General features: G+C 44.9%; 3 protein-coding genes across 15 annotated transcripts in view; 2 read left to right on the top strand and 1 right to left on the bottom strand.

Annotated features, from left to right (window-relative positions):
* The window catches only part of acsl1a (acyl-CoA synthetase long chain family member 1a), a 33,403-nt gene extending 25,924 nt beyond the window's left edge, over nt 1-7,479 (top strand). For 4 of the 5 annotated variants that reach the window (XM_064335019.1, XM_064335022.1, XM_064335020.1 and 1 more), the window contains exons 11-21: nt 851-928; nt 1,988-2,122; nt 2,555-2,689; nt 3,260-3,355; nt 3,439-3,511; nt 3,964-4,052; nt 4,303-4,419; nt 4,588-4,731; nt 5,000-5,101; nt 6,348-6,419; nt 6,863-7,479. In XM_064335019.1, coding sequence (XP_064191089.1) covers nt 851-928; nt 1,988-2,122; nt 2,555-2,689; nt 3,260-3,355; nt 3,439-3,511; nt 3,964-4,052; nt 4,303-4,419; nt 4,588-4,731; nt 5,000-5,101; nt 6,348-6,419; nt 6,863-7,003 — 1,182 coding nt within the window. In that variant the 3' untranslated portion in view covers nt 7,004-7,479. Of the gene's footprint in view, nt 1-725; nt 804-850; nt 929-1,987; nt 2,123-2,554; nt 2,690-3,259; nt 3,356-3,438; nt 3,512-3,963; nt 4,053-4,302; nt 4,420-4,587; nt 4,732-4,999; nt 5,102-6,347; nt 6,420-6,862 lie in introns of all 5 variants that reach the window. The other variant, XM_064335023.1, reaches the window with a different exon arrangement.
* Nucleotides 7,480-8,970: 1,491 nt separating this feature from the next.
* primpol (primase and polymerase (DNA-directed)) lies at nt 8,971-16,070 on the bottom strand. 2 transcript variants are annotated; one of them, XM_064335025.1, is made up of 13 exons: nt 15,988-16,070; nt 15,212-15,331; nt 15,014-15,108; nt 14,525-14,663; nt 14,024-14,171; nt 13,444-13,710; nt 13,041-13,203; nt 12,515-12,612; nt 12,147-12,233; nt 11,952-12,060; nt 11,492-11,574; nt 10,814-10,860; nt 8,971-10,137 (listed from the first exon to the last, which is right to left on the bottom strand). In XM_064335025.1, the coding sequence occupies exons 4-13, from the start codon at nt 14,642-14,644 to the stop codon at nt 9,826-9,828; spliced, it is 1,434 nt and encodes a 477-aa protein (XP_064191095.1). In that variant the 5' UTR covers nt 14,645-14,663; nt 15,014-15,108; nt 15,212-15,331; nt 15,988-16,070; the 3' UTR covers nt 8,971-9,825. The 2 variants fall into 2 exon arrangements, with proteins under 2 accessions (XP_064191095.1, XP_064191094.1); XM_064335024.1 differs by having other exon boundaries at nt 15,212-16,025.
* Nucleotides 16,071-16,133: 63 nt separating this feature from the next.
* On the top strand, nt 16,134-26,123 carry casp3a (caspase 3, apoptosis-related cysteine peptidase a). Of its 8 annotated transcripts, none has more exons than XM_064335030.1 (10): nt 16,839-17,174; nt 17,369-17,471; nt 17,556-17,713; nt 17,819-17,896; nt 18,637-18,687; nt 20,098-20,237; nt 20,757-20,885; nt 21,114-21,289; nt 23,087-23,201; nt 23,789-26,123. In XM_064335030.1, exons 4-10 carry the CDS (start codon nt 17,826-17,828, stop codon nt 24,013-24,015), a joined length of 909 nt encoding a protein of 302 aa, XP_064191100.1. In that variant the 5' UTR covers nt 16,839-17,174; nt 17,369-17,471; nt 17,556-17,713; nt 17,819-17,825; the 3' UTR covers nt 24,016-26,123. The 8 variants fall into 8 exon arrangements, with proteins under 8 accessions (XP_064191099.1, XP_064191103.1, XP_064191100.1 ...); XM_064335032.1 differs by having other exon boundaries at nt 17,556-17,635; XM_064335034.1 differs by lacking the exon at nt 18,637-18,687 and having other exon boundaries at nt 16,864-17,174.
* The last annotated feature ends 370 nt before the right edge of the window (nt 26,124-26,493 follow it).

Here is a 26,493-nt window from a genome sequence, read left to right on the forward strand (position 1 = left end):
GGGGGGCAGGGTTTTTCTGAATGCCCCCTCTGTCAGAAGGCGGGGGGCGTGGGCGGAGCGAGCTAGCGACACAAACGGCGCTCGCTTACGCGGCTCCTCGGACCCTGGCACCCGTTTCCGGAGACGGGGCGACAATGCCCCCATTTAAGCCCGAGGAAGGGGCAGCGAGATCCAAAACAAAAACAGCGCCCAGAGGCTGGTACGGCTGTGGGATTCACGCCCCGGCCGGGTGCTTCGAGTAAACAGCTGGACCCTTGTTCGTCCATGTAACCCTGAGCAACCCTACCAGATCAGCTGCAGACTGTTTGGCCTCTAGTGACTTCATGAGATATGATCTGAATTTGAGAAATGTCACAGCTGAACCATGCTCTTCGCTGTGTGTGTAAACTCCACAATCAGAGCACAGCCTCTGTTATTCTGTGTGTGTGTGTGTGTGTGTGTGTGTGTAAACTCCAGCTCAGTGCCCAGTCCCTGCTATCCTTTTTCCTCACTCTCTAAGAGATTCTCGGCATTCAGTTCTTTCTGCACTTTCTCATCCCTGTGCTTCATCCTCCATCTCGTTGCTTTTGTTGTCCCTCTCTCCTGCGCCTCACTGTCTTGGTGTTAACTCCTCCTTCCCCCCTCCCTCCCCCCTCCCCCCGCTCCTCTCTTTTCCTCTCTCCTTCCCGCTGTCTTCCTGCGGCCCCCCCGTGCTTCTTCCTGTCCACGCGGCGCCCGTTGCTCAGGGCCGGGTCTGCCCCAGCCCCGACGACGTCCTCATCTCCTTCCTGCCGCTGGCCCACATGTTTGAGCGGGTGGTGGAGGTACGGGGGAGGGTGACTCCTACGGTTCTTGTGTGTGTCTTTCGCAGGTGCACTGTCCGCTAACCCGAAGCGACACTCACATGTCCTACCTGCCCCTCGCCCACATGTTTGAGAGGGTGGTGCAGGTATGTACTGTACCCCTAAAACGGGAATCCCTAAAACAAGGGGGGAAAGCAAGGCTTATAGGCAGGGCCACCATCACCATCACCATCCCCCCCCCCCTTACCCAGGGCAAAAGCCAGGTCAGTTCATGCATGCCTGCTTCCTGTTTGCAAAAGAAAGTTTATCACTCACTAGAGTTCAAATGCCATGTCACTTTCACTGCAATATAAGCATACTTTGGCTAAGAATGTTAAGGGCCCTCCAACACATCCTTGCCATTACATTAAAGTGTATTAAAATGCCTCTACATTAAAGTGTAAGGATGGCTGCTCTTCCACAGTGACTTACTGTAACTGCAGAGACACATTAAAACAACCCACAGAAGCAACAGTAAGAACACAGAGTCATTACAGTAAACTGTACTGATTGAATATTGGTTAAAAGCACTCTGATGAAAAACAGGTTGAATTACAGTACTGTAAGTGTATACATTATTCATGTTAGTTTCAAGATGAAGTGAAAGACTAATATAGTCTGAAGGCTTTTTCAGTGATCTGTATTTTGCTCAGACGCCTGTTGTCATTGTGTACTGAGCTCTGCCTTTTATGGCACAAGAGACCTCTAGTGGAGACATTTGGAAATGGAAAAGCAGAATTGTTTTCAGGAAGTGGAGATAAAAGATGACAGGGTTGGATTTTTTATAGGCCGACCAGACATCCTCTTTTTCCCAGACATTTATTTTTGGGTCAGATAATATCCGTTGAGGTGGGATATCTAAATATAAATATAAAATTTTACCAAAATTGAGATACATTCTAGCAGGTTATGTGATGAATTATACCAGGCTGTGGTTTGGTAGTGGTCAGATCACTGATGTAAATAACTGAGATGGGTGTGGCATCTGCAGAGCTGCATTGTGGGACTGAACACAAAACAAGTCGCATCAAGGTCTGAATACTGCTGGACAGAGAGTCTGTGGGGAGCCAGTGCAGTCACAGAAGGAGACAGTGGCAAGTCAGAGCAGGGTTGCGTAAGGGGAATTTAGGGAGCCACAGCTCACTGTGTCCTGTGTCCCGCCGCAGGGGGTGGTCCTGTGCCACGGGGGCCGTATCGGGTACTTCCAGGGGGACATTCGGCTCCTGATGGACGACCTGAAGACTCTGCGCCCCACTGTGTTCCCCGTGGTCCCCCGCCTGCTCAACCGCATGTTCGACAAGGTGAGCGAGCGCACCGCCCCGTTTCGTAAAGCGTGGAGTTCGCCGATGGCGGTCCCGGCGGGGACCAGACCACACGCGGCCCTCCCGGGGGTGTGGTCCTTTCTCACGCAGCTGTAAAGTGGCTATCCTTTATTTTTCAGTCTTGGCGGATTTGCAGACATTTGTGATGATTGGCGGTCACAAAATGTACGTTTCACACTCCAAATACCAGAGTTCAATTTGAAACAAAGCTATTACTAGGAACATGATGACTGCTTATTTTTCTCAGAAGATAATCAAGATAATCCTGTGGTAGCATATTTTTGAGAAAGAAGACTGCCTAGAGTCAACCAACAATGTCAGCTGATGGAAATATTGAGCAACAGAACAAATTCAATTTTAAGGACTGCCGCTTCAAAGCGGTGCTGCTGTAACGGGTGCTGTGGTCCTCAGATATTCGGGCAGGCCAACACCCCGCTGAAGAGGTGGCTGCTGGACTTTGCGTCCCGGCGGAAGGAGGCAGAGCTTCGGAGCGGGGTGGTGAGGAGGGACAGCATGTGGGACAAACTCATCTTCAGTAAAGTGCAGGTAGGAGCAGGAGCACCTGGTAACCTGGCAACCCCGAGCCCCTCCGCCCTGGAGTCCCCTTTAGGCCTGCCTGTCCTCCTTCCCCATGTCCACAAGCGCACAGAGACCTCTCCGTCATCCGCCCTTCCAAATTCTGTGCCAAACATAACTCCAATGGAACTGTATGGAGATACGCACCTTTACTATGGTGCAATGCATATACAGTGTAGTTAAGAGTTGAAGTTGAACCAGGAGTTTGACCTGATGAAGATCCACCATGGATCTAGACATTGCTTGATGTTTCATACCAATAAAAGATTTATACGGAGTTCTGGTGTGCAGGTTATACCTGAACTCCAAACCACAGTTCCAGCACAGACAGACAGTGTTTTAAATGTTGTTCTACCTTCGTCTAGTGCAAGCAGGTACATATCCATTATTAACACTAAAGCATCATGTCTGCATCACCTCCGTGTACCATCGTGCCGATCACTGGAAATCTTTGAAAGAGATCTGAATTTTGGTAGTCCCATCCTTCTACAGCTACTAAGTTGCATGAGTTTTCTTCTGGTTCTCTGTCGCCCCCTGCAGGCCAGTTTAGGAGGACGGGTGCGGCTCATGATCACCGGAGCGGCTCCTGTTTCCCCGACCGTGTTGACGTTCCTGCGTGCAGCGCTGGGTTGCCAGGTGAGCATCGGCCAGGTGTGGGTCCTCATGCACATGTTGCATTTTTAGACCCATATTTCATGTTCTGCTCCCTCTCCTGGCAGTTCTATGAAGGGTACGGCCAGACAGAGTGTACGGCAGGCTGTACGATGTCAATGCCTGGGGACTGGACTGCAGGTAAACCACACATGCACATGTACACTACAAACACACTACATGACACACTATGGAAAAAAGCCATTTACATCAATTTGCTCACTTGTACAGATTAATACATCCACATCCACATGAACGTTCACTCTGCTGCCCACTCAACCTTTGTTCACAGACATCATACACCCAGACTACACTGCCCACACATACGCCCATTTTCGTCCATGTACAAAGGTACAGACACCCACATTAAATTATGGACAGACCCATTTTTATGTGTACTCCGCAGAAGTATAAAACAGCCTTTAGTCTAAAATGACATGTGGCTTTCATGGAAATTTTAGCAAGCCTGGCTAAAGCGCAAGCAAGAACTGAACAAAACTCAAAGTGGAAAATCTGAAGTGCTTTGACAGAAAGACGGCAGTAGATGTTGTGTGCTTCTGTGTTTGGCTCTGATCTGGTTCCTTTCCTCTCAGGTCACGTTGGACCTCCACTGCCCTGCAACTTTGTGAAGCTGGTGGATGTAGCTGAGATGAACTACTTTGCAGCCAATGGAGAGGGAGAGGTAAGACTTTACAGCCAATGGGGAGGGAGAGGTAAGACTTTACAGCCAATGGGGAGGGAGAGGAAAGACTTTACAGCCAATGGGGAGGAAGAGGTGAGACTGCTGCTGGTGGGGGCTGGGATCCTGATCAAACAATGTTTGAAGCGTATGATTGTGTGCATTGTGTGGATATATCCCAGGCAAACGTAAGCGCACCTTTGTCATTGTTCTTGATGTCATGCAGTTGTTTTACATTTGTTTCCTCTTGCAGGTGTGTGTGAAAGGACCAAACGTTTTCCTGGGGTACCTGAAAGATGATGAGAAAACAAAAGAAGCCATCGATGAGGATGACTGGCTCCATACCGGCGACATCGGGAAGTGGCTTCCGGTGAGGACGGCGACTTTTTTCTATTTTCAAGACTACCTAAAATTTTGCTGTGATGAGATTTTAAAGCACATTGTATTTTGTGCTTTTTTATTCCATCCAATGTCCATCTTTGTGGTAAGATGGAAGAACTGTGACTGTGCCTCTCATTGGTGTCCCGTTTCCCCGCAGAACGGTACTCTGAAGATCGTGGACAGGAAGAAACACATTTTCAAGCTGGCTCAGGGGGAGTACATCGCCCCAGAGAAGATCGAGAACATCTACATCCGCAGCGACCCCGTAGCGCAGGCCTTTGTTCATGGGGACAGTCTGCAGGTGAGGGGCGGGGGCCAGGTCAAGCAGATAACTAAACCAGCACTGGGTGGGGGTTCTTCTAAGAAAGCCAGGAAATAGGATTGAGTTACATCAGGGATGCCAAACTCAGTCCTCGAGGGCTGAGGGGTCTGCAGGTATTTGCGGTTTCCTTTGAGCCTGTTAAGGCCTTGAGAACAAACTGTGGGGATTCTTAGCCAATCAGTGACTTAAATGAACGACTGGTGCGGAAACACACCGGCCTCATGTGGCCCTGGCCTTCCTTCCACAGGCGTGTCTGGTGGCCATCATTGTGCCGGACAGCGACTTCCTGCCCGGGTGGGCGAAGAAGAAGGGCATCGAGGGGTCGTACAGCGAGCTGTGCAAGAGCAAGGTGAGTCCTCCGGCCTCCCGTTTTCTCACAGGAAACGCTGAGCCATGAAAATGCCTCCACACATATGGGTCCTCTAGACAGTGCCACGAGACCTGCTCCATACTCACTGAAGGCTCTGTCCCTGTCCTGCTATGAACCTCAGCCGTGGACAAAAGATTGGCAGCAGACTCATTGGCTCGTCTGCAAGGAAACCAACCACTACAAACAAACCAGTCTACCCTTGCTTACCAACAAGCTAGGTAGCTGGAAAACACCTTTGCTAACACTAGCCAACATTCCGTGAACCTATAAGGTAAATATGGGACCTGTTTTAGAATGCAACCACAATATTAATTCCACAGGTAAACATACACAATGAGACACGTAACCAGGCCCGAGTCTTAGTTTATCTGCACTCTGTCTTAATCATCTGTATGAGAACAGTTAGCAGCTAACATTAGCCGTGTTGAACACAGCCAGTAAAGAAACAGACGAGAACAGGCTTCAAAGTGCTCTACATTGACTGGGTGTCTGGAGGAAAACCCATCACAGATCAGTATAGCAGTCTCAGGGGTGTGTTAAACATGCGCCGGGGGCAGATCTGTCACATGCCTAACCGACACACGGAAGTCGTTTTTACTGTTAGCAGGGAAAGGTCAAGTACACGTTTTAAGGGGAAAAAAACCCCCCAAGGCAATGTGTTTCTGCGAATGCACCAGGCCACCCACAGATTCAGAGGCCTTTTACGAGCTTATCATTACACAGTCAAACCTATGTCTTTTTCCTGGGTTATGGCTGTATGGCTTTGTTAAAAAGGACTCTAAGAACACATGCTAATATAAATCTTTTTAAAAATTTACCCTGAAGCAGCCGGGTCCAGTCTTCCGAGGGGGTCCACTGCAGGAGGCTCCAGTATGGCTGGCTATTGAGTTTCACTGTCATACAGCAGGGCTGCCCTACCCTGTTTCTGGAGATCTACCGGTCCTGTAGATTTTAATTTCAACCATAATTTGGCACACCTGATTCTACTAATTAGCAGCTCAACTAGATATCTACTGTAGCTGTTGAATGAGGTGTACTTTGTTAGGGTGGGAGTGAAAACCTACGGGACAGTAGATCTCCAGGAGTAGGGTTGGGCAGCTCTGTTGTACTGTATATCAGTCTCATGCCAATGGTGGTACAGGTGTCAGCCTGCCCTGCTTTGTCAAATATGTGCGTTACCCAGACAACGTTGCACTGCTTAACCAGTCTGTGTTTGTCTGTGCAGGAGCTGAAGAACGCCATCTTGGAAGACATAGTGAGCCTGGGAAAAGCGGGAGGACTGAAGTCCTTTGAGCAGGTGAGGCATCGTTTAGCACAGGAGCGAAGCGCTGAGCCAGACCGCAGCCAGACAGCATACAGCACGCTTCATTCCCTACTGTTAGCAGGTGGCACCCGAGCCTGTGCACCTGCATAGCACACTGATGTTGGTAGCAAAACTGGTAACAGTACTTCGCATTTACATGCATTTATTTAGCACATTCCTATCCAGGGTAATTTGCAGCTTAATTGTAATACTATATGGTTTGTATGGTTGGATTAACACCAGTTTAGATACAAAAATTGTCTAGCACGGTTGCATGAAGGTATCATTGTCAAGAGTAATGCTTTGCAACAGAAGGTCACTTCATGGAAATGTCTCGTAAGTTTCATTAAGAATGTCTGAAGCCTTGAAGGGAGAGTCCCTCTCCCCCCTGCCCCACTCCCCTATAACCGCCGTTGTGTGTCCCCGTCCCGGGGCAGGTGAAGGACATCACCCTGCACCCCGAGATGTTCTCCGTGCAGAACGGCCTTCTCACGCCCACCCTCAAGGCCAAGCGCAACGAGCTCCGCAACTACTTCCGCGAGCAGATCGACGAGCTCTACTCCAGAATCAAGATGTAGCGGCCGGCCCGGAGGGACCGAGAGGAGGGGGGGGAGACAATCACCCTGGAAGCCATAGCCACCGCCGCCCCTAGCAACGGCCGTCAGGGAGACAGGATGATCTCATCGCACGGGCCGTGGTTTCTTTCTTTTTTTTGTTTTCTTTACTACCTGCTGGATGTTCTGATGCACAGTCGGACCGCTACCAGTCAGAACGGTCAGAGCATAAGAATTAGAGAGAGGTCTTTTTGAGATCAGAACAGGAGGAGCCTGTTGCCTTGATCCAGCCCGTTTCAGCCTGAATGGGCTCACCTCACCCCCTTCACCTAAAGCACAGAGCTAGTGTGGGGTGTTAAAAATCCTATCACTGTCTCTTAAATGGCACCTAGGGCTGTCCTGACAAAAATATTCTATACATAAACTGCAGACATGTGTATATATTATACATATACATAAACATGTCTGTAGTTTATGTTATCATCTAACATGTACACAACTTTCAACATTAAGAATAAGAAGCGAAGTATTTGCGTTTGGTCTTTTTAATCTGCTATACTGATGCTGTAGCCATTTTTGTGGATGATAGTTTTCAGCAGATAGCCCAGTCAACCAGATTTATTTTCCATGGAAACAAACAGCCAGTGGGAATGCGTGCCTGTCTAAATCTCCCACTTCATGAATTATATATGTAAAATGATGCATATTGAAACCGGTACAAATATATTTTAAAGTAAAATCATACCGTATGTAAAGCTTGCAGTTGATGTGCGAAGCGCAGTGGGCCTTTTGTATGTCCAACCAAACACTCCTTGGGTTTTTAATGTATCGCATGACCACCCTAGGTGCCTTTTAATATGCAGATTTCATATTTTGCCTGCAGCAGACCCTGTTGTAGACGTTTTGTGCGTTAACCACTTGGCTAGGCATCACTGTTGATTGATACATTTGTTGGGTGTTGGGGGGAAAGCAGTATAAGCATTACTTTCAGTTTTTAATCGCAGCACAGTATGTATATATCTATTTAAAAATCGTTTTGATTATTTAATGTCCTGAAAGATGTAAATTATGCCACAGTACACCTGTGGAGTTGGAGGAAGAGACTGGGGGAGGAAGGGTTTAGGTATCGTGCTTCTCTCTGCATTCCCTGTTCTTTTGCCGTTTGTTGTAATCTTGGACCTAACTCACTCACGTGGGGAAAGAAAGCCTTCTTTGCTGTTTATAATAGAGTCGTGTCGATAGGAAACGAAGCACCTCTGCTTGGTTTTAATGGGTTTATCAGTGGGTTTGTGCCATGTGGTTGTGTGTGTATTGTACTAGGAAGTTATGGCTTTTATGTTTTTGTTTTTTTTTTTGTTGGGGGGGATGGGGGTTTACCATGGTTACATCCCCTAGCAGTAAGTTTTGCAGAATTATGCTTAAGTGTTTTTCAGTATCTTCCTACATTTAAAGACCCCCTCTTCAGAAAGTGTCCTTGAGAAAACCAGCAGTATGGCTGCCAGTCATCCGTAACCATGGTTTCCAGTTGTACTGTGCGCGGCAGCAGGAACAGGAACTTGATGTACCTGCGCCGATGCCGGGCTTGGGGGGGAGGTGTTTGAGGCACAGGCCGTCTCCCTTCTGCTATCTGTGCCAGCCCCACCCCACGCGAGGCAAGACCATGGAGACCAGCTTGTCAAAATCAAGCCTTCTTACCAACACGTTCGAACCCGAGGCCAGAGACCCAGTGAAAGTACCACTACAGTCGTGCCTCAGTGTAATACGACTCAGGAAGGGTTTTTGTGTGGAGGAGGAACCCAGGTATTCTCCAGAGGAGAAAGAGAACTGAAAAAATCTCAAAGCGTCCATTGGTAGTGGACACGTTTGCATAGGATACAAACAGCATAATGACTCCCCACCATCAAGACAGTTTAAATTGAGACCAAAGTGACAGACCCACAGTTGTGCTCAGATGCAGGTGAGAGCGCTAAGCCTAGCATACACAACACACCGGCTGTGAAACTCACTTTTATTTTCCAAGCTGGCGGTCCTGCATTAATTTAGTTATGCGTCTTGGGAGGGGGGACACATGGACAGTAGTGGAATGCACACTTAAAGCACATCAGTCTCAAAACTCCCGATGTGGCCAGATTTTTGCGTGTGGTGTTGGTAGAACAAGTAATACAGTGATGTGGCACTAAACGTTTTGTGATGGAAAGCCAAACGGTAAATTATGGCCTCATGCCTTTCAAAGCTTGCTTTAATGTTTTTTTTTTTGGCGTTGTACATGTTTTGTACAGATAACAGATGCATATATTTCAAAAAATGTCGACAGTACCAAATAAACACTGTTGTGTGTGTATTTCTCACTTTTTTGTCCTGTCTTTAATTACTCTGATTTGTATTCACACACTAGTCAGAAAACAATATTGTGTTTTGTGTGAAAAGCAAGATATACTAAAAGCTCTTATTGAATATTTCGGCACATTCTTTACTATATAATGGTAGCCATTATTTCTAAAACATAAAACAGCTGCATCTGTACTACCACAATCTTAGTAAGTAAACAATGTAATGTTTAAGTATACATTTTTACTTATAAATACTTATGTACATCTTTAATACATTTTAATTGCTGATTATAGTAAATTATTCAGGCGAGTGCTTCAAAAACTCCAAAAAGCTAGCCCTACCTCGGCTCTAAACCACACATGTGGTCTCTGGTTTATGGGCAATACTGCATCACCCTACAAGACTCCCAATGTTCATTTCAGGGAAGTATCTATAGGGTATATATGTGGATATATCTCTGGTTTGTGTACGGTGATCTGTAGCTAAGGTGCTTGTCTCAGGTATACTGAGGTCAATTAAGGCATACTGGTGGAAGCACATATCTGGTCACTGGAGGTCTCAAACTCTGCCAGCGTTTGGAGCAAGAGGTCGTCCGGAAGGTCATCGCCGTGGCACCGAGGGGTAGTGGCGGTCTCGTCCTCCAGCAAGACGCTCCTCTCCGCGTCCTCCAGGGCCTGCAGGTAGGCGTGGTCATCCTGCCAGTCGTCCTCGCGCTCAGGCCCCTCCTCCTGGTCGAGTAGCCGCGTGGGGTCGAGTGCTGCAGCTGACCTCTCCCTGGGCTCAATAGTTCCTGCTTCATCCATCTCATACCCCTCCTCTTCCTCGTCCTGTCCGCACAGAGGTTTAGGGTTAGCCCTGCACTTATACAGATATGCAGAACAATGTTCAGTGCTGGATCAAATCTTGCAGAGTACAGTACATATGACCCTAACTGAACTTATATGTACTCTGTCAATAGTTGAATTAACACTGGACATTTTACTGTGTAATACTGATAAAAGTACGTACACCTACCAGTAGATTAAACTGTAGAGATGATTTAAGAATTTTACTGCTTGCTTACTGCATGTAATTACATGTACTAATTACTCAAAGGCAACGTGTCCATAGTACTTTTTCTGATTCTTGCAAATATTACACATTTCAAGCCACATTTTGGGCTGAATAAAGCATGGGCAGTTATTAAAAGAATAATGTCATAAAAGAACTAACCATGCAGACAGCAGGAGTGAGCAGCAACTTTCATGGGTTGAAGTATTTTTAAATGAGCCAGTTGCTTTCAGTCACACCCACCCAGCTTTCTACACTTGCAACCCTGTGAAGGGTGCTCACAGTCACACTTATGAGACACCCCCCCCTTTAAAGCATGTGAGCCCTGCCCACTGAGAGACCACAGCTGAGATGTCCACCACACCCCTGCTGAAGGAGCCAGTGGTGACAGAAAGCCAGGAGGTGCCCTCTTGTGGACAGCTGTGCATTGCATAGTGGGCAGGGAGCACTGACCTCTCTCATGAAGTGGCTGAGGCAGACCTCCTCTGGCAGGGGGTGATCTGGAGTAGGGGATAACGCCGTTAGCTACATTACTCCAGTCAGCAGCTTAACCACAGGTTTAACTACATTAGTATTTACATTAGTATTGCCAATGTGCTCAAGAACAGAAATGACTGTGCTCAGTCAAAAGACCTACGGGTGGATACGAGCAGTACGTACAAAAACAATGATATCAACACACTGCAAGGACATCTTACATGGCGAAAACAGTACAGCCGTTTAAAAGGGGGCACTGCTGCATTTTATATTATACTTTTGTGCTCTGTGTAATTTATTCCTGTAGAAGCATTTTTTCAGCCTCCAGACCTCAGAGTCTCAGGTTTTTGCAGTGTGTGGACAGATTTGCCTCTCTGTTTATTTGTAAATGAAGGATTTCTTAATGGACTTCAGTAAGAAGTCAAAGCGATTAAAAAGCCCACACACACACTGGTAAATAAGGGAAAATCAAAGTGCTGGCATCACAACTTTGGTCCAACTAAAGCCCTTTTAAATGCACAAATCAAGCATTCAAGAACGTTCCAGCACCCATTCAGGCTAAATTCAAGCACGTTAACAACAAATCCTTCCACACTCACAGCAAGCACTTCCACTGTTTTTCCATGTAGCAAAAGCTCACTAAGGAGAACATACCTGAGGATCTGTAGTTCACACTTCTGCATACGGGGTCATGACACTTCTGGTACCAAACCTCCTTTTTCAGATCCACCAGGATCCTGATAGTGAAAACCACACCAGAGGTTAAGGGACTCTCTTTCCCAGAAGACACCAAGTGAACAGTGAACGCAGAGGTTTTATTGGCTGAAAGCAGAGCTGGAGTCAAACCACCTCTAGAGTCTCGACGCCACAGCTTTCATCAAACTGCAGATGTGAGCCGAGTTCAAGCATGCAAAAACATGCAGAAATGGCTACCGTCAACGTACAGGTTATGCCGATTCCAGCGAGACATATGCAAACTGCACGCCTCATTAATAGCTAAACCCAGCCTTACTGCAGCATAAAACAAAAGAAAATTAACAAAATCATAAGAAGTTTGTTTATTTATTTATTTGACACTTATCGGAGAAAAGCGTGCGCAGACGGCGGTGCTCACATGATGTTGTTGCTCTTGTGGTGCCTCCCTACATTCTGACACCATCGGTACCTCAGGATGTCGTACACCAGGAGCTGCTCACACACAAACAGGCTCCACCGCCGTATACCTACACAGGAGAACCAAGCACAGCGAATCAGACAGGAACAGCATCCCACTGACACCTGGACATTTAAAAAATCAACATGCCCTTACCTCCATCAACACCGTCTCTGGTCACCAAGGAGAGGACAAAGTCGTCTACCTCTTTGTAAGGGGAGTGCTGGTACCCTCCGACAGAGTCTACAGAGGGCATTGAAGCAGATTGGGTCATACTGGGTTCAAAACCGAGGGTGAGGCAGAACTTTCAAAATGCTATTTGCAGGTTTTTTCCACGAAATGCCATTTTTGGTCAGTTTTTTTCCCCCCTCAACTATGAGGCCTGCAGCATGGCGAGCGTCTTTACCAGCAGACCCACTTGGGACACCCTTAGAGCCACCGTCCCTACAGGAAATGTTTTGCAGCTGTAATGCCAATCGAACCTGTGACCAGCGAGAGGAAAAAAGCTCTGTGCAGAGCAGTACCTGACGAGACCGAGGAGGGGTGCGGGGCAGGGCACAGAATCTGCTTGTCCTCTCTTGTCTCAGGGACCTCTGACATCAGAATCTTCTGGCCTGTGAAGCTGGAATCAAAATGATTAACTCAACTGGGAAATACATCCACTGACTGTAAAGACAATATAAAACATGTAAACAATGCCCAATGTTTAAAAATGCAATGTGTAGTATACACATGGACGACTTTGACGTCTGAGGTAAATATAGCACGGACATGCAGTCACTTGGCACACTATATCGTAACACACTTGAGAATTACAGAATAGCTGTAACTATAGACCTCAACACTGACACACAGGGCTTAGATAATGTTACAGTCAACTGTTGGACCCATGCTGGTGTTCATCTAACCCTACTGCACACACTATGCTGTCAAACGCTCTGGGTCTGCTAGCGAAAGATGGACAGCAATACAGTAATATTATAGTCAGGGGGATACATAAGACACATGAAGGCTATCAAGGAGAAATACTGAAGTCGGACAGAGCCATACCTCACATTACTGACTAAGGAGGACAGAAATATGCTCTCCTCCACGGATACGCGTCCATCAGGTTTAGTGACGAACGCGTTATCCTCAGCCGCAGTGAACGCAGCGTTCTTCCCAGCTTTCGAGGACCTGTAGAGGCGGAAATTTCTGTTCTTGGTGTAGACGCCTACAGGGCCAATAAGAAAAGAGAAAAACTACTTTATAAATCCAAATTGGAGAGCTATTGTGAGCAAATCAATTATTCCATTTAAACCAACTGTGTATCTGTTCTGTGGGTAGCAGTTTTCTGACAGGTTCAAACAGGTCGCTGACTAACATTGAATATGACTGTTCCGCCATTACATCCACCATCACAAAGCCTCACTCTCTCATCACAAAGTGGAATCAGAGGATGATTGCAGCCTACCAAGGTCTACAAAGAGTTGGTCAAGGCCTTCTTTGTCTTTAACAAACAGGAAGTCGTAGTCATCCTCTCCGTGCCTTGGTCTCTTGGGCACTGGAGTCCCCAGCAGATCCCCGCCCACTTCTTGTGTGTGGTCCAATGACAAGAGCGGGTCAGTAGTGGTTCCTGGGGTGACATTGGTCATGCCCATGTCACCTGAATCCAGACCACCACTCCTCCTCCTCCGGACAGTGTCCAGAGCAGGCTGCAGGATCTTATGGATAAAATGGCCTTCAAATATAAAAAAACAAAACGTATGATACTGACACACATTGATGACCAATACAACACAGCAAAACCAGTTTTACATCATTTACCATAAACGTTTTTCCGAACAAAAATGAAAAGGATTACTAATACAGAGCCCATAAACAGACATCAAATTCAGTTGTTTCATTAACAAATTCTAAAAAATAACATTAAAGTTATGGCTTAACTTGACCTATTTAACAACACAACATTTAAAAACTTGAATTCCTCTGCTTTTTATTGCAAGTTTTGCTTGTGGGTTGCTATGGAAACGGCAGCATTACTGGACACAGACCAACATGAATGTTGTCCTTGAAGGCGGCATTGGGGAGGAGGAATATGAGATGGCGGCTAAATTTCTCCTCAGTGCTGGAGTCCAAATTCAGCACGTCCTCAGCTGAACACTTCACACCGTAGACTTCCTCCAGCTTTCCACACACAAACTGAAACAACAACATGAATAACCACCTTCGATAATTCATTATTTTATACACTAATTATTTACTATCTGGTGGATAGTATGGAGCCAGTAAACAGATTAATGAGCGAGATACAAGAGCATGTTCATACTCTAACACGAAAGGCAGAGGAGCACTCAAAAGATGGCGTTTCCTGAGTTCCTCACCCCTCTCTTTCACCAAAACTTCTACTGCTAGGATGAACTTCTCCCAACATCAAATAATTTAAAGCATAAATGCTTTTGTGTACAAGTCTAAGACTTGTTCAGGGCTCTCCTTCCAGCACACAGTTTTTAGTTAATATATAACGGAAAGTGTAGACATCCGTGCTTGTGTACCTGAATCAATGATAATACCATCTGCCTCCCATCCCGGCCCCTGTTTGAAGGCTTGTGGAACTCCAAATCAAAGTACAGCTTGCAGACAGCACCTTCTGGAATGACCTCATAGCAGTGCATTAGGGAGTGTCTGTATGTCCTGCAGAACACAACATGATGGTAAAAGTAACACTGCACGGACACACCTGAAAAGATGAAACTGCTGTGCAGCATTTAATTTGTCATAATTATAAAACAGTAATCCTAGTTAGGCTCAAGGTGTATGACGTAGGTACAGTACACATGCTTAAACATCGCTGCTGCATGCAAATACTTAAGACTTTTTAGTGCTGTTAATTTACTATATTGTTGGTTTTCAACAAATGATATTCACGCTGCAGCTGTGATATGTAATTAATTGATCTTTCTAAGGTATGTTTTAAGTGGTTCTGTCACATTATGAGAGCCTCTATTGTCATTCACAAGAAGTACGGGGATTGTTTCACCCACTTGTAGTAATGCCAGAGTTCCGTGTAGCTGGTCACAAGGAAAATTCTTTGACCCGTCTTGGCATGGTCCTTCTCTAGTGCAAACACGTGCACATCCTTCAATGGAGGGTGAAAATGTAATAATTATATGTCATTAAATTCATACGGCTATTTATTTTTGCAGCATCGATGCCAAAACCGAACAATGTTTTTTCCTTGCCTCCTTACTGCACTTGGCAAATGAGAGAGCGTCACTTTGTCGGGGGAAGAGTCTCCACACGGTCTCCGGTTGCCATGGTTTGGATAACCGCGGTTTATAGGGGTTTGCCAGTGGACAGTGCTGGAAGGACAGGGCCAGTGACTCCACATTTTTAACCCTGTTTCCCCAGTTGCTGCGCCTTGGCATCCTCCCAACTGCACACACTTTTATTTCAACAAAGACCTATATAGCTAGCTAACTACGTTGCCAACACCCGCTCAACTCTAAATTTGAGGAAACTGCAAACGTAACCTAGTACAAAGGAAAGCGTGCAGCTAAAGACACCGTCTAGCTAGGTAGCCATAATGTACGTTGATCTGCTGGTATAGTCGAGCTAACCTAGACTAAATTAATTTGTATTTTTTCCCTTTGGCTTTATCGGCTGTCATACGGCATATTTACTTTTTCAAAGACGTTTAGAGAGCTAACCTGATACAAAAGACCATACTTTGTCATGTACACCCTTTTCTAACTTTAACCTAAACTACCTTTTTTTGCCAGTCAATTTATGGTAGACTTAACGTTAGATTAGCAGGAGTTTAGCTATCTGAAGCAACTGATGAGTAATCTAGACCAGCTACCCAGAGGCAACGTTAGCCTTGCTTAAACACTTTAAACTGGATGTTAGCGACTTAAAGTTGACTTAAAGATTGACTTAAAATTTACTAAATAAGTTAGCTTCAGTTGACAATAACTACATGCCTTGGACTAAATAAACATGGACAGCCTGTACTCACGTAACTTCACTTCATAGTGAGATAACTAAGCGTAAATAGCCATTTTCCAAAATTTACCGCGAACCACTCACTCTCGTCACTCGCCAAGAACGCGCTGGGAAGTTATGGGTAATGTAGTTTAAAGTACTAGTAGTTTATCGAAGCGGGCAAAACATGCCACTTCCTGGTTGCAGTTTCGAGGACGACGCTGAGTCAACGTTCACTAAACTCTCATCAGTGGTATCTTCGTAATTGTAAACTTTTGCTACGTTGACAGCTAAAGCTTCATCGAACTACTGGAAGCTAAACATCACAATGTAAGTTTTATTTTTTAACGCCACCTCACTCATTGGTATTTTTCATGGGCTAGCTAACGTGAGCAATGAGCAAGACATGGGTTTGTCTGGTGAGTATGACTACCGAAGTTCGGTAACATTAGGATACATTTAATTCAAGTGACGACGTATATTATTACCTGGCTAGCTATCTAGTCTAACTTAATGCGATATTTAGTTATAGCTTACGTTATCTACCTCGCTTGTTTATAACGTTAATGTTACAGTAGTTACTAAAGCACTGATAATTAGGCTATAAATTTACCTGACTGGCGTTAGCTATATCTGTAACTTAGAGTGCAGGTTACCTTACAGAAGCTTACGTTATGTATCATACCGTTAGTGTATTTGTGTGATCTTACGGGCACATAGTCGAGGTGTCAAACTGGTTTGTTGTCTCTGAAATGAAGAAACGCCTCATTGTTGTTGTCGTAATGGATATTACAACTACCAGCCTAATATGGAATCTAGCTAGCTGAAACTAGCTTGCTAATTTACTGCTCCAGCTGGATACTATCTGGAATTTTGTGGTGGTCTGTTATTTGTACCAAGCTGGTCATGGTCTTGCCTGCATGGTTGCTGTATCTTCATCTTTATTAATTGTCAGGAGTTGGAAATGGTATCTGAGCTGGAAAGGGTCGGGGCTAAATGAGATTGTTTGAGGATTGTGAGCTAGACAGGTGTTGCCAGTTTGACCATCTCCAAGCCAGCGTGAAACCAGCTGGAACTTCCACCAGGGAACAGTTCTAGTCTGTGAATAGGATGAGTTCATAATCTTAGCTATTATCTTAGCTGGCAATGCATTTCTTTGTGTGGGAAAAATGTGATTGTCATCAGTTCTGTTTATGTCTCTGAAATGATAATATATTTGTGGTGAGTGGTTCAGTTGGTTGTTGGTCAGATTAGCATAAATTGAATGTGTAATGTTTGAATAATGTTTTAAAGGTATTCGTTAAAAACTACTCAAATTCTATTGGCCTATTTTCCCTAGTATATGGTGGAGAGGCTGTCGTTGTTTGCCTGCCAGTTTGCATTAACGTTGTTTTATCTGCTTTGTACGACACTAGTTTTTTCACCATCCGTGACATCCCCGACGCTGCTCATCACAACCAAAAGCTGCCATTGGCTGTCCATATTCGGCTAGCAACAAAAGATCCAGAAAAAAGACCTGTAACCGCTCAGTTGAGACGAAAGATAGTTTTATAATACTATAATAACGGAAGTGACACATTCAATGTCTGTTTATTTTGCTAGGAGTAATTAATGAGCGCTGGAACTCCTGCTGGTCCTGAAAGCAAATAGTGGCCGGAACTCAATAGACAAACCAGGAAGTGGTGTGTGCTAAGTCCTCTCGTACGGTGCTGTTTTGGAGGGAGTACGGTCTATGGAGTAGATGCATGTCTGGGAAGAGGGTTGGTTCTCTGTTGTCTCAATATTGAGTTAAGTTCAGTAAATACGACCAGCACGTGTTTTATTTAGATAGTTATTTAACCGTTTTCCGGTTGATTTACTTGCAGACACAAAATGTCAACCGCGGAGGAAAAAGACACTGCACAGGGGGACTGCGTGGATGCCAAGCCGGATAACAGCAAAGGGTATGATTGTTTTCACATGTTGCTACTTGTCTGTTTCTGTGGAATTTGAGGAAACTTGCTTGTTTGAGCATTTCAGTTATCCTAGATGTCAGTTTGGCAATATTATTGGTGATGAAAATGTAGTCAACGGGAAAATTGTGCTGACTAGCTTTCTTCTTTGTTCACGTGTAACTGGAAAGGAGGACAGGGGGTGGGGTGTTGATGTGTGTGGTTTTTTATTTTATTTTAAGAAATGGGTCTTGGTTAACAAAATATGTTGAAGTACATTGCTCGACCGAAAGACTGACTACCGGAATTACATTTTGTAGGTATACTATGCATGTACAATTCGTGGTGCAGAACGCATGTAGATTACTTGTGTAACTAAGGAATGTGGGTGTGTAGATTTTAGACTGACGAGCTCCGTGATTATGTAATTTTGTTAATATGCTTAATTTTTTATTTGATTTAATGACCTCGGGACATAAATGTAAACACGTTTGTAATTTGAAAGTTTCCTTAAACATTTCTGGCATCGGCGTTTCTCCGTTATCAGGCGATCAATGCCCTGAAAGAAAATGTAGGCTCCACTATTCCATATCCACAATGGAAGAACACCTGTTTTGTGGATATCACAATGTGCTAGTAAAATTTAAACAGAAAGTGTTTCGCAATTATATGGTGATTATATTTTTCGTTGAGCCAGAAAAACCCTTACCTAGTTACAATTGTCATGTTTTTAATGCACTTTGCTTATACAGTGACCAGAGTGACGGGTTGTTCCTGAAATTGAATGGCAGTTTCTTGAAAAGGCCAGTGTCTTCAATTTCTCTTTACAATCAATATTGATTAAATCTATAGCGGGCACTTATAATATTAGGCGTCGCTATTTAATTTATTACTCACCTCTCCAACACTTTCGCTTTTCATTAACAAATCTTGACGACTGCAGTGCTCAGCTGAATTTCTAAGGATGCGTGGCTGTACGATCTGTTGTGTCTGGTTGTTTTTTAATGTGCGTGTGACAATTGGGTGTTATTGTGTCGCAAAACCTAAAAGCTCCCTCCCTGTTAAAAAAAGAAGTAATCTTACTGTCAGTGGCGAAGTCAGTTTTAAACGTTTTATTGTATATACATTCTCCCGGGCTGTGAAGCAACGGCGCAGTTGTGCGCGTGCGTCTCAAAAGGAAGAACGATGCGGTGCAGATGTTCTCTGAGTCAGCGGCCAGAGAACACTGAGTCCCTTGTGTTGTCTCATTGCTGGCAGGTCCTCGCATGCAGATTTTACACGCAATTATGGACTAATGCCGAACGGGCTGGCTGCCTCATGAATGCCACTCTTCCCCTGTGTTCAGTGGCCTAGGACACGGCACCCTTTAAAGCATTATTACAACACGTGCTTCTTTGTGAGTTGCTCTGTGTTACCGAGTAGGCCTGTGGTAAATGCACTTTCGGGACTTTGCTGGGTACGTACTTTTCCTCCAAGCTGATAAGAAATGCTTGTAACAGTTTGCTAGGCTGGTTTATTATCCTGTTTTCCAGCAGTAGTTGAGTTGAGTCCAGGCCGGTTCATTACTGCCCCTTTTCTCTGTAAGCAAGACAGCCTAGCCTGGTCCAGTTCCACGCAGGTTTATAAGTGGTCCAGCCTGGTCCAGTTCCACACAGGTTTATAAGTGGTCCAGCCTGTTTCCAGTTCCACACAGGTTTATAAGTGGTCCAGCCTGTTTCCAGTTGCACACAGGTTTATAAGTGGTCCAGCCTGCTTCCAGTTGCACACAGGTTTATAAGTGGTCCAGCCTGCTTCCAGTTGCACACAGGTTTATAAGTGGTCCAGCCTGCTTCCAGTTCCACACAGGTTTATAAGTGGTCCAGCCTGCTTCCAGTTCCACACAGGTTTATAAGTGGTCCAGCCTGCTTCCAGTCGCACACAGAGAATGATGCATAAGGAAACCAACTCGATCCCAGCCCAACAGTATAAGTAAAGGGTGGAAGGCACAAACCCCCCAGTGTCAAGGCTGTACTAGCTGATGCAGCTACCCGTTTTCCCATATGTCAAAAGCACAGTTAGCTGTCCTTGCACCAGAACATATATCATGGCTGTACAGCCACGTGTCTTGCCCTGGTGATTTCCCATCTTGCTCCTTTGCTCGATTAAGTACGTAGGAGTTTTCTACCGTCTCAGTGTTGTTGAGATGGATGTTTGATCTTCTGTTCCCTTCGTAGGCTTCAGGGGGCCCATGCAGGTTCCCAGCCCGTGCAGGTGGACGCCAAGCCTCAGTCGCACAGTTTCAGGTACAGCCTGGACTACCCCAGCATCGGACAGTGCATCATCATCAACAACAAGAACTTCGACAGGTCCACAGGTAACGCCGAGTGTGAATGTTTTTCTTTCGGTCCCCTGAACCTCAACATCTGTCAGGGTCCCCGCAGGTCCTTGAAAAACCCTGTGTGCTTTATGTCGTAACGGAAAATTCAAGGTTCGAATGCGCTTTTTTTTTTCTTTCTTTTGAGTTGCTTGATCTCAGATTCCTGTAGATTTGTGCATTTTATGAAGCAGTTAATTTCCTTTGGCTGTACATATATGAAAATAATGAAAAATGGAAATTCAGCTGCAACATTCTGTTTTCCAAAACTCTCGATTTTTCTCAAACTAGCTGATGGTCCCTCTAAAGATCATTTACGACCTAAATGCTTTGAAGATTTGAAAAATTGTCCCTGAAAAGTGCTTGAACTTGGCATTAAAATTACTCTAAGAACCCTGGTGTAAAATGGTAAGAAAGGAAATTAAGAAAAAATATTACTGCCCTTCACATAAACATCCTAAGAAGACAATGCGGCGTGTCATTTCCTGTTTAGTTAAATTCTGTCTTGTTTTTTGTAAGGAATGAACGCCCGTAATGGCACGGACGTAGACGCTGGGAACATGATGAAAGCTTTCGGGAAGCTGGGATACAAAGTGAAAGTTTACAATGACCAGACCGTGAACCAGATTAAGCAGGTGTTGCACGCAGGTAAGCACATAAGCAACGTTGATACATGTGGCCCATGCAGCACATTTTGTTAGTTTGGGGGCTCCTGTGCAGTTAATCTTCTTGGGTCGCATATGTAGTGTGTCCTACATCACAGATAGCATTTTGGCTGTGGTAGTGCCAACTGCGGTTGGGACAGGGAGGTTCTGAACCATACTGCTCGTGTGACGTGTGTTCTGTTTTTGTGTGTGTGTGTGTGTTTGTGTATAGCCTCTCAGGACGACCACAGCAGGTCAGCCTCGTTCGTGTGTGTGCTGCTTAGCCACGGGGATGAGGGGATCTTCTTCGGGACAGACGGCTTTGTGGAGCTTAAGACCCTGACCGGCTTCTTCAGGGGGGACCGCTGCACCTCGCTGGTGGGGAAGCCCAAACTCTTCTTCATCCAGGTGCGTGAAGATCACCATCCACCTCCTCCCACATACTTCACACAAAAGGCACCTTCCAAAGCACAGAAATAACTACTAACTGCCTGCCCCTGAGGAAGTGGGTTTGCACATGCTAATCCTTTATGGAGCAAGATCACAAATATGTGATTAGAATGTTCAGTTAAGAACATCCTAATGCTGATGTCACAATCACTACTGGTAACTACAAGCAATGGAGTTCTAGAACACTGACTTAGGGGGGAAGACATTCCAAAAAACCTGTGCTTCAGAGGGTTAAGCCCAAAATTAAACCGATTTTGAGTGGGTAGATTCCTCGGAAGCAGAAACAGAGGCTTTCCCATCCCACCTACCTGAGTCAGGTGCTGATTGGGCTTTGGTCTGCATTGAATCTGTGTTCTGGCAGGTGTAATATGAGGGCATGTGTCTGTTCTGGTTTGACGCTTTCTGCCTGAGCCCAGTCATCTTTTATTCAAACACGGGCCACTTATATCCAGACACGCCCTGTGTCCTCTCTCTCAGGTTTCACTGGCTCAGATAGGCTAAAAGGCAAATACTCACGCATGTGGCTTTTGTGGTGGTTACATTCTGTATTGTCACGTGCAGTTTGCTTACCCGCTACTGTGGTGGCTGGGTTTGTTTCTGCTTAAGGCCGTCATGGTTAACTGTGTGGCTAGTATTTGTAATTTTTAAAATATAAAAATAAAAAATCATTTATTTATTGATTCATTTTGGCACTGGTTATCCATGCAGCACTTGTTCTCTTACTGCCCAGGGTTGTTGCAGCCTTCTACAAACACAAATATTACTTCTGCAAACAAAGGTCTGTTTGTAGAGCCAATTTCTTGGAACTGTAGTTTCCAAAGCAGCGTGCCAGTTAAGAGATACGCATGGTTTGACCACGGTTAATTTTTGACCATTTCTGATTGGACAGCAGTGCCACATGGCAGCATGTGATTGGCTGTGCCTTCTCTCTGTGGGATTGTGTGCATCTGATCACACACTGCGATTGATCAGGTGTCTGCTGTTTACCTGAATTGTTCTTAATGGAAGTGACTGTGCAATTCAGCTAGTGGACTGCAGGGAGAAAGGAATGATTATCGGAGGATGTTGTAGTGATGAGAGAGGCAGGGGTGAATATAACTGACCATTCTGAACTGGCAGATTACAAAAAAAGAAACTGGCCAAATGTTTTATTACATTTTATTTTGCAGACGCTTTCATAAAAAGCGACATACAGTAAGTGCTTACCGAAGGTCGTTGGAACAACTACAGAACTCTGGCCTTTTAAGATACAATTCTCATTAAGTATCAGTCATCCATAGCCATGAACACAGTAAACACAAGTCAGTAAAGTTATGGCAGGTCAAACTAGAAGTGAGGCATGATTACAAGCGGTATGATAAAGAGCTACAACATCAAGATGATGGTGCAGGTTCAACGCAAAAGCGTTGGATGAAGATACACGTGTAAGTTTGTTAAAATGGGTTACTGTTTATGTAAGGTTACACGTCTGGATCACTGTGTGGTGACTGGATTATGTTAGAGTTTCTCTCTTATGTTCAAGTCTGGACTGGGTCATATTTGTGACTGCACTATGTTTACAGTGTCTCAGTAGCATTATGTTTGAGTATCTTAGTAGAATCTGAGGCTGGGTCATATTTGTGACTGTAGTATGTTACTGTATCTCAGAGTCTGAGGCTGGGTCATATTTGTAACTGCAGTATGTTACTGTATCTCAGAGTCAGGCTGGGTCATGTCTGAAAGGGATACAGGTTGTGTTGTGTGTGTGTTGAGCAGGCGTGCCGGGGGACAGAGCTGGATGGGGGTGTCGAGCAGGACAGCACGGCGGATGGGTCTACAGAGAGGATCCCGGTGGAGGCAGACTTCCTGTACGCCTACTCCACCGCTCCAGGTATACCTCTACCTTTAGCCACACCCATCACTCGCCACACACACCTCTCCCACACTTTTAAAGGACGCCTTAAAAAGCCTTTTTAAATTGTAACATCTTTTTGTTTTTTAGCTAAATGCAGTTCACCTGATACATTGGCTTTAAATTCCATGTTTGTGTTTATAACACAAATCTGTTATTTTTATTTAATTTCTCCTTTATATAACCAAGTGAGTCCTAGACAACTCAGTGGGACTCTTGGCCAAGAGAAGCAACAAGCAGATATTACTATGTAAAATCAAAACCAAAACCAAAACCACTGACACAAAATCATTCATTTACCGCTGGAGTTTTTGAAAACCTTGCAGGTGCCAGGAAAAATGTGTGGAGTTATGAAAAGCAGAGGAAGCAGGAGCCCTGTAATGCGTGTGTGCGTGTAAAACCATATAGCAGGGTAACTCTCCTGTCCGTCCCCCAGGTTATTACTCCTGGAGGAACATGGCCACCGGCTCCTGGTTCATCCAGTCCCTGTAATGTGTGTGTGTGTGTGTGTGTGTCTGTGAGAGAGAAAGTAAGACAGGAGGGTAACTCTTCCGCCCCTCTCCCAGGGTATTACTCCTGGAGGAACACGGCCACCGGCTCCTGGTTCATCCAGTCCCTGTGCGAGATGATGGCCCGCTACAGCCACGAGCTGGAGGTCATGCAGATCCTGACGCGCGTCAACCACAAGGTGGCGCTGAACTTCGAGTCCAGCTCCAACCTCCCGGGCTTCGACTGCAAGAAGCAGATCCCGTGCATCGTCTCCATGCTGACCAAAGAGATGTACTTCTACTAACCGTGTTTTTACTGTTCGTTTATAACGGAGAGAGAAGGCCAGCTGTGCTGTAGTTTGCTCATTTTTGGACTGCTGTAAAAAAAAAAAAAAAAAAAAAAATTTTATTTTCATGGTCGTGAATGCATGAATGAATTGTGTTAGCTGTGTCTTATCTTCTGCTGGAAAACCACTTCACGCACCAAGTGTGCATACTTTGTGTTGTAGTAAGTTGCATTGTAGCTATCAGTCAGTACCTATATAAGCAGAACCTTTTTATTCTCCAGCACACTTTAGGACCGTGTGGAGTAGGGAGAAACACAATGGAGTTTTTTTGTTTGTTTTTTTTTTTTTTTTTACACACACACCAACCACTTGTTTGCACTACAAGGGAAACTTTAATGCTGTCATATAGCGATGTAGCAGGAAGCCTTGCAGGGTTCACTAAGGGATTCCGTTATCATGCAGGACCTGGGAGGGGCTACGCTCTTGTGTTTTCGCACTGTAATGCTTGCGCTCAGTATCTATTACAGCCGTTATAGCACTGGCACCAATACGCTCATCATAAAATATTTAAATGTGAATCACCATTAAGGTTCCCAGCATTAAAATCTGCTTTGGACAAATGCTATGGCATGTGTCTAGTAATGAGAGCAGTGGTGCGAAATGGAATGGAACCAACAGGGTGCTGTGAGAGATTTTAATTGGTGGAACAAGGCGATGAGGAGGTGCGGCCTCTTTAAAAGAGCTAGCCATTTGGTTTTGGCTTGGCTTTGTATGCAGTTTTTCCTAGTTTAAAAAAAAAAAAAAAAAAAATCTTGCGGCCTTGATTAATGCAGTGTAATTATTTTTTCCTGAAGTTGAGCGTCTGGCGATGTCGGCCAGCGTGCCGTTTACTAAGAGAGGGGCGTTTTGCACCACTAGATGTGTTTCTCAGGGACTGAGGCAGTTGGTCGTCCTGGCAGTCGGTCAGTCATTCAGGATTCGCTGTTTAAGCACTAAGCTAAAGGCATGGATTGTGCTGTTGAGTATGGGTAAGCCACAGCGTGTCTACTTGGACCCCCGGTTTTTTACCGCCAGTTAGTTCAGTCTAAACGGTATTTATTGAGCTCTTGAGTCCCCTCTGCTCTGGGAATGGGTGGGAGAAGATCTGTGCTTTTCCACACGCGAAGAATTGACAAGGCTTCGAGGACCGCTACTGAATTTTTGTCAGGCAATTAAAAATATTTCACAGCAGCTCACTCTGACTGGTTCAGGGTGGAGAGTCTCTGTCTGATGTCACAGACCCTCCCCCTTTTTTGCTCAGTTGTCTGAAGTTTTCCTTCCTTCCACCACTTGCACAAACCGCACGTGTTCGTGTTCATGGTCGTGAAACCGCAGGAAGCGCTTCCTGTGAATGTGCCTTTTGGTCGCCGGCAGGTACCATCGAGTTCAGAGAGAATCGGAACAATCAAAAAACAGTGGTGCGTGGGTCTTGTTTGTGTGGGGATGGGGATTGGAAGGGGGATGGGGGAGTGTTTAAACCTCTGAGGAGATGGACTAATTTTGGCTTTGCAAGTTATTGTAGGCTCTGAACATTCTAGAATCTAGATCCGAGCGTTGTGTTAAAGTTTTGAGCTTATCGATTGCATGGATGTCTGCGTTGTGATATAATTCAGCTATATCCAGGGCTAAGATCTTTTGGTGCCAGTTTGTCAGACATTATCTTGTGGAGTCTCTTTTCCAAGAACTGACCTAGGATTTTTTTTCTGTTAACCACAACTGCTGAAATTCTTAACACAACAGAACAACTTTTTCTACAATTTTACAAATTTTTACCTGGGAGGACAATCTTACAAACATTTTTTCTACTTTTCACACATAATTATTGAATATGCTGTTTTTAAAATTGGATTGCACAAAATTTTCAGGGAACAATATTTCATGAACATATTTTTTTAGGAAATTGAATCCTGTTTTCTTGTGTTTTTTTTTATTCATCATGCACAGTGAGCCACAGTTTGTATCTCCAAACTCACACCAAAGGGAGCAATAAAACCAATAAAGGTTTTTTTTTATAAGTTAATGTGTGTATCCCAGTTAAGTAATATCCTAAAAAGAATAAAAGCAGTCTAAATGTCTGTTCTGAAAGACTGAATGTCCTCCATATTTCTTTCATCTTCTCTCTTTCTTTGACCTTCTCTCTATACATTTCTCCCAGTACACACACCCTGCTTTTGTCTGAGGTTTAGATTGCTTGAGAAAAAAAGACTGGTCAAGAAAATGTGCCTGTTCTGATGTACAGTCTGTGTGAATGATCTAGCACTCATAGGCTACTGCGAGATGCATAGCTGTCTGGTTCTGTGAAGCTTCTTAAAGTGAACCACTGCATAGCTTCTGCAGAAGGTTTATTTCTGCCTATAAGATGTAGCTGTTGTTGATGTTCGTTTGCACAGTTGTTTTTGTTTTTTGAAATCTTGAGTTACTTGTAAGCTTGGATTGGCCAGCTTTTCAGCAATGATT

This window comes from Anguilla rostrata, chromosome 5 (assembly GCF_018555375.3).
Source record: "Anguilla rostrata isolate EN2019 chromosome 5, ASM1855537v3, whole genome shotgun sequence".
Taxonomy (NCBI): domain Eukaryota; kingdom Metazoa; phylum Chordata; class Actinopteri; order Anguilliformes; family Anguillidae; genus Anguilla; species Anguilla rostrata.

What these genes read in the sequence shown, in the direction of transcription:
- primpol (XM_064335024.1), bottom strand. Translation starts at nt 15,397, where the DNA reads ATGCCAAGGCGCAGCAACTGGGGAAACAGGGTTAAAAATGTGGAGTCA. An exon ending in TGGTATTATCATTGATTCAG is followed by an intron (nt 14,172 to 14,524) that starts GTACACAAGCAC and finishes TTGTTGTTTCAG; the next exon opens with TTTGTGTGTGGAAAGCTGGA. An exon ending in CAGAGACGGTGTTGATGGAG is followed by an intron (nt 12,061 to 12,146) that starts GTAAGGGCATGT and finishes TCTCCTGTGTAG; the next exon opens with GTATACGGCGGTGGAGCCTG.
- casp3a (XM_064335029.1), top strand. Translation starts at nt 17,826, where the DNA reads ATGTCAACCGCGGAGGAAAAAGACACTGCACAGGGGGACTGCGTGGAT. An exon ending in AAGCCGGATAACAGCAAAGG is followed by an intron (nt 17,897 to 18,636) that starts GTATGATTGTTT and finishes TTGCTTATACAG; the next exon opens with TGACCAGAGTGACGGGTTGT. An exon ending in TAAGCAGGTGTTGCACGCAG is followed by an intron (nt 20,886 to 21,113) that starts GTAAGCACATAA and finishes GTTTGTGTATAG; the next exon opens with CCTCTCAGGACGACCACAGC.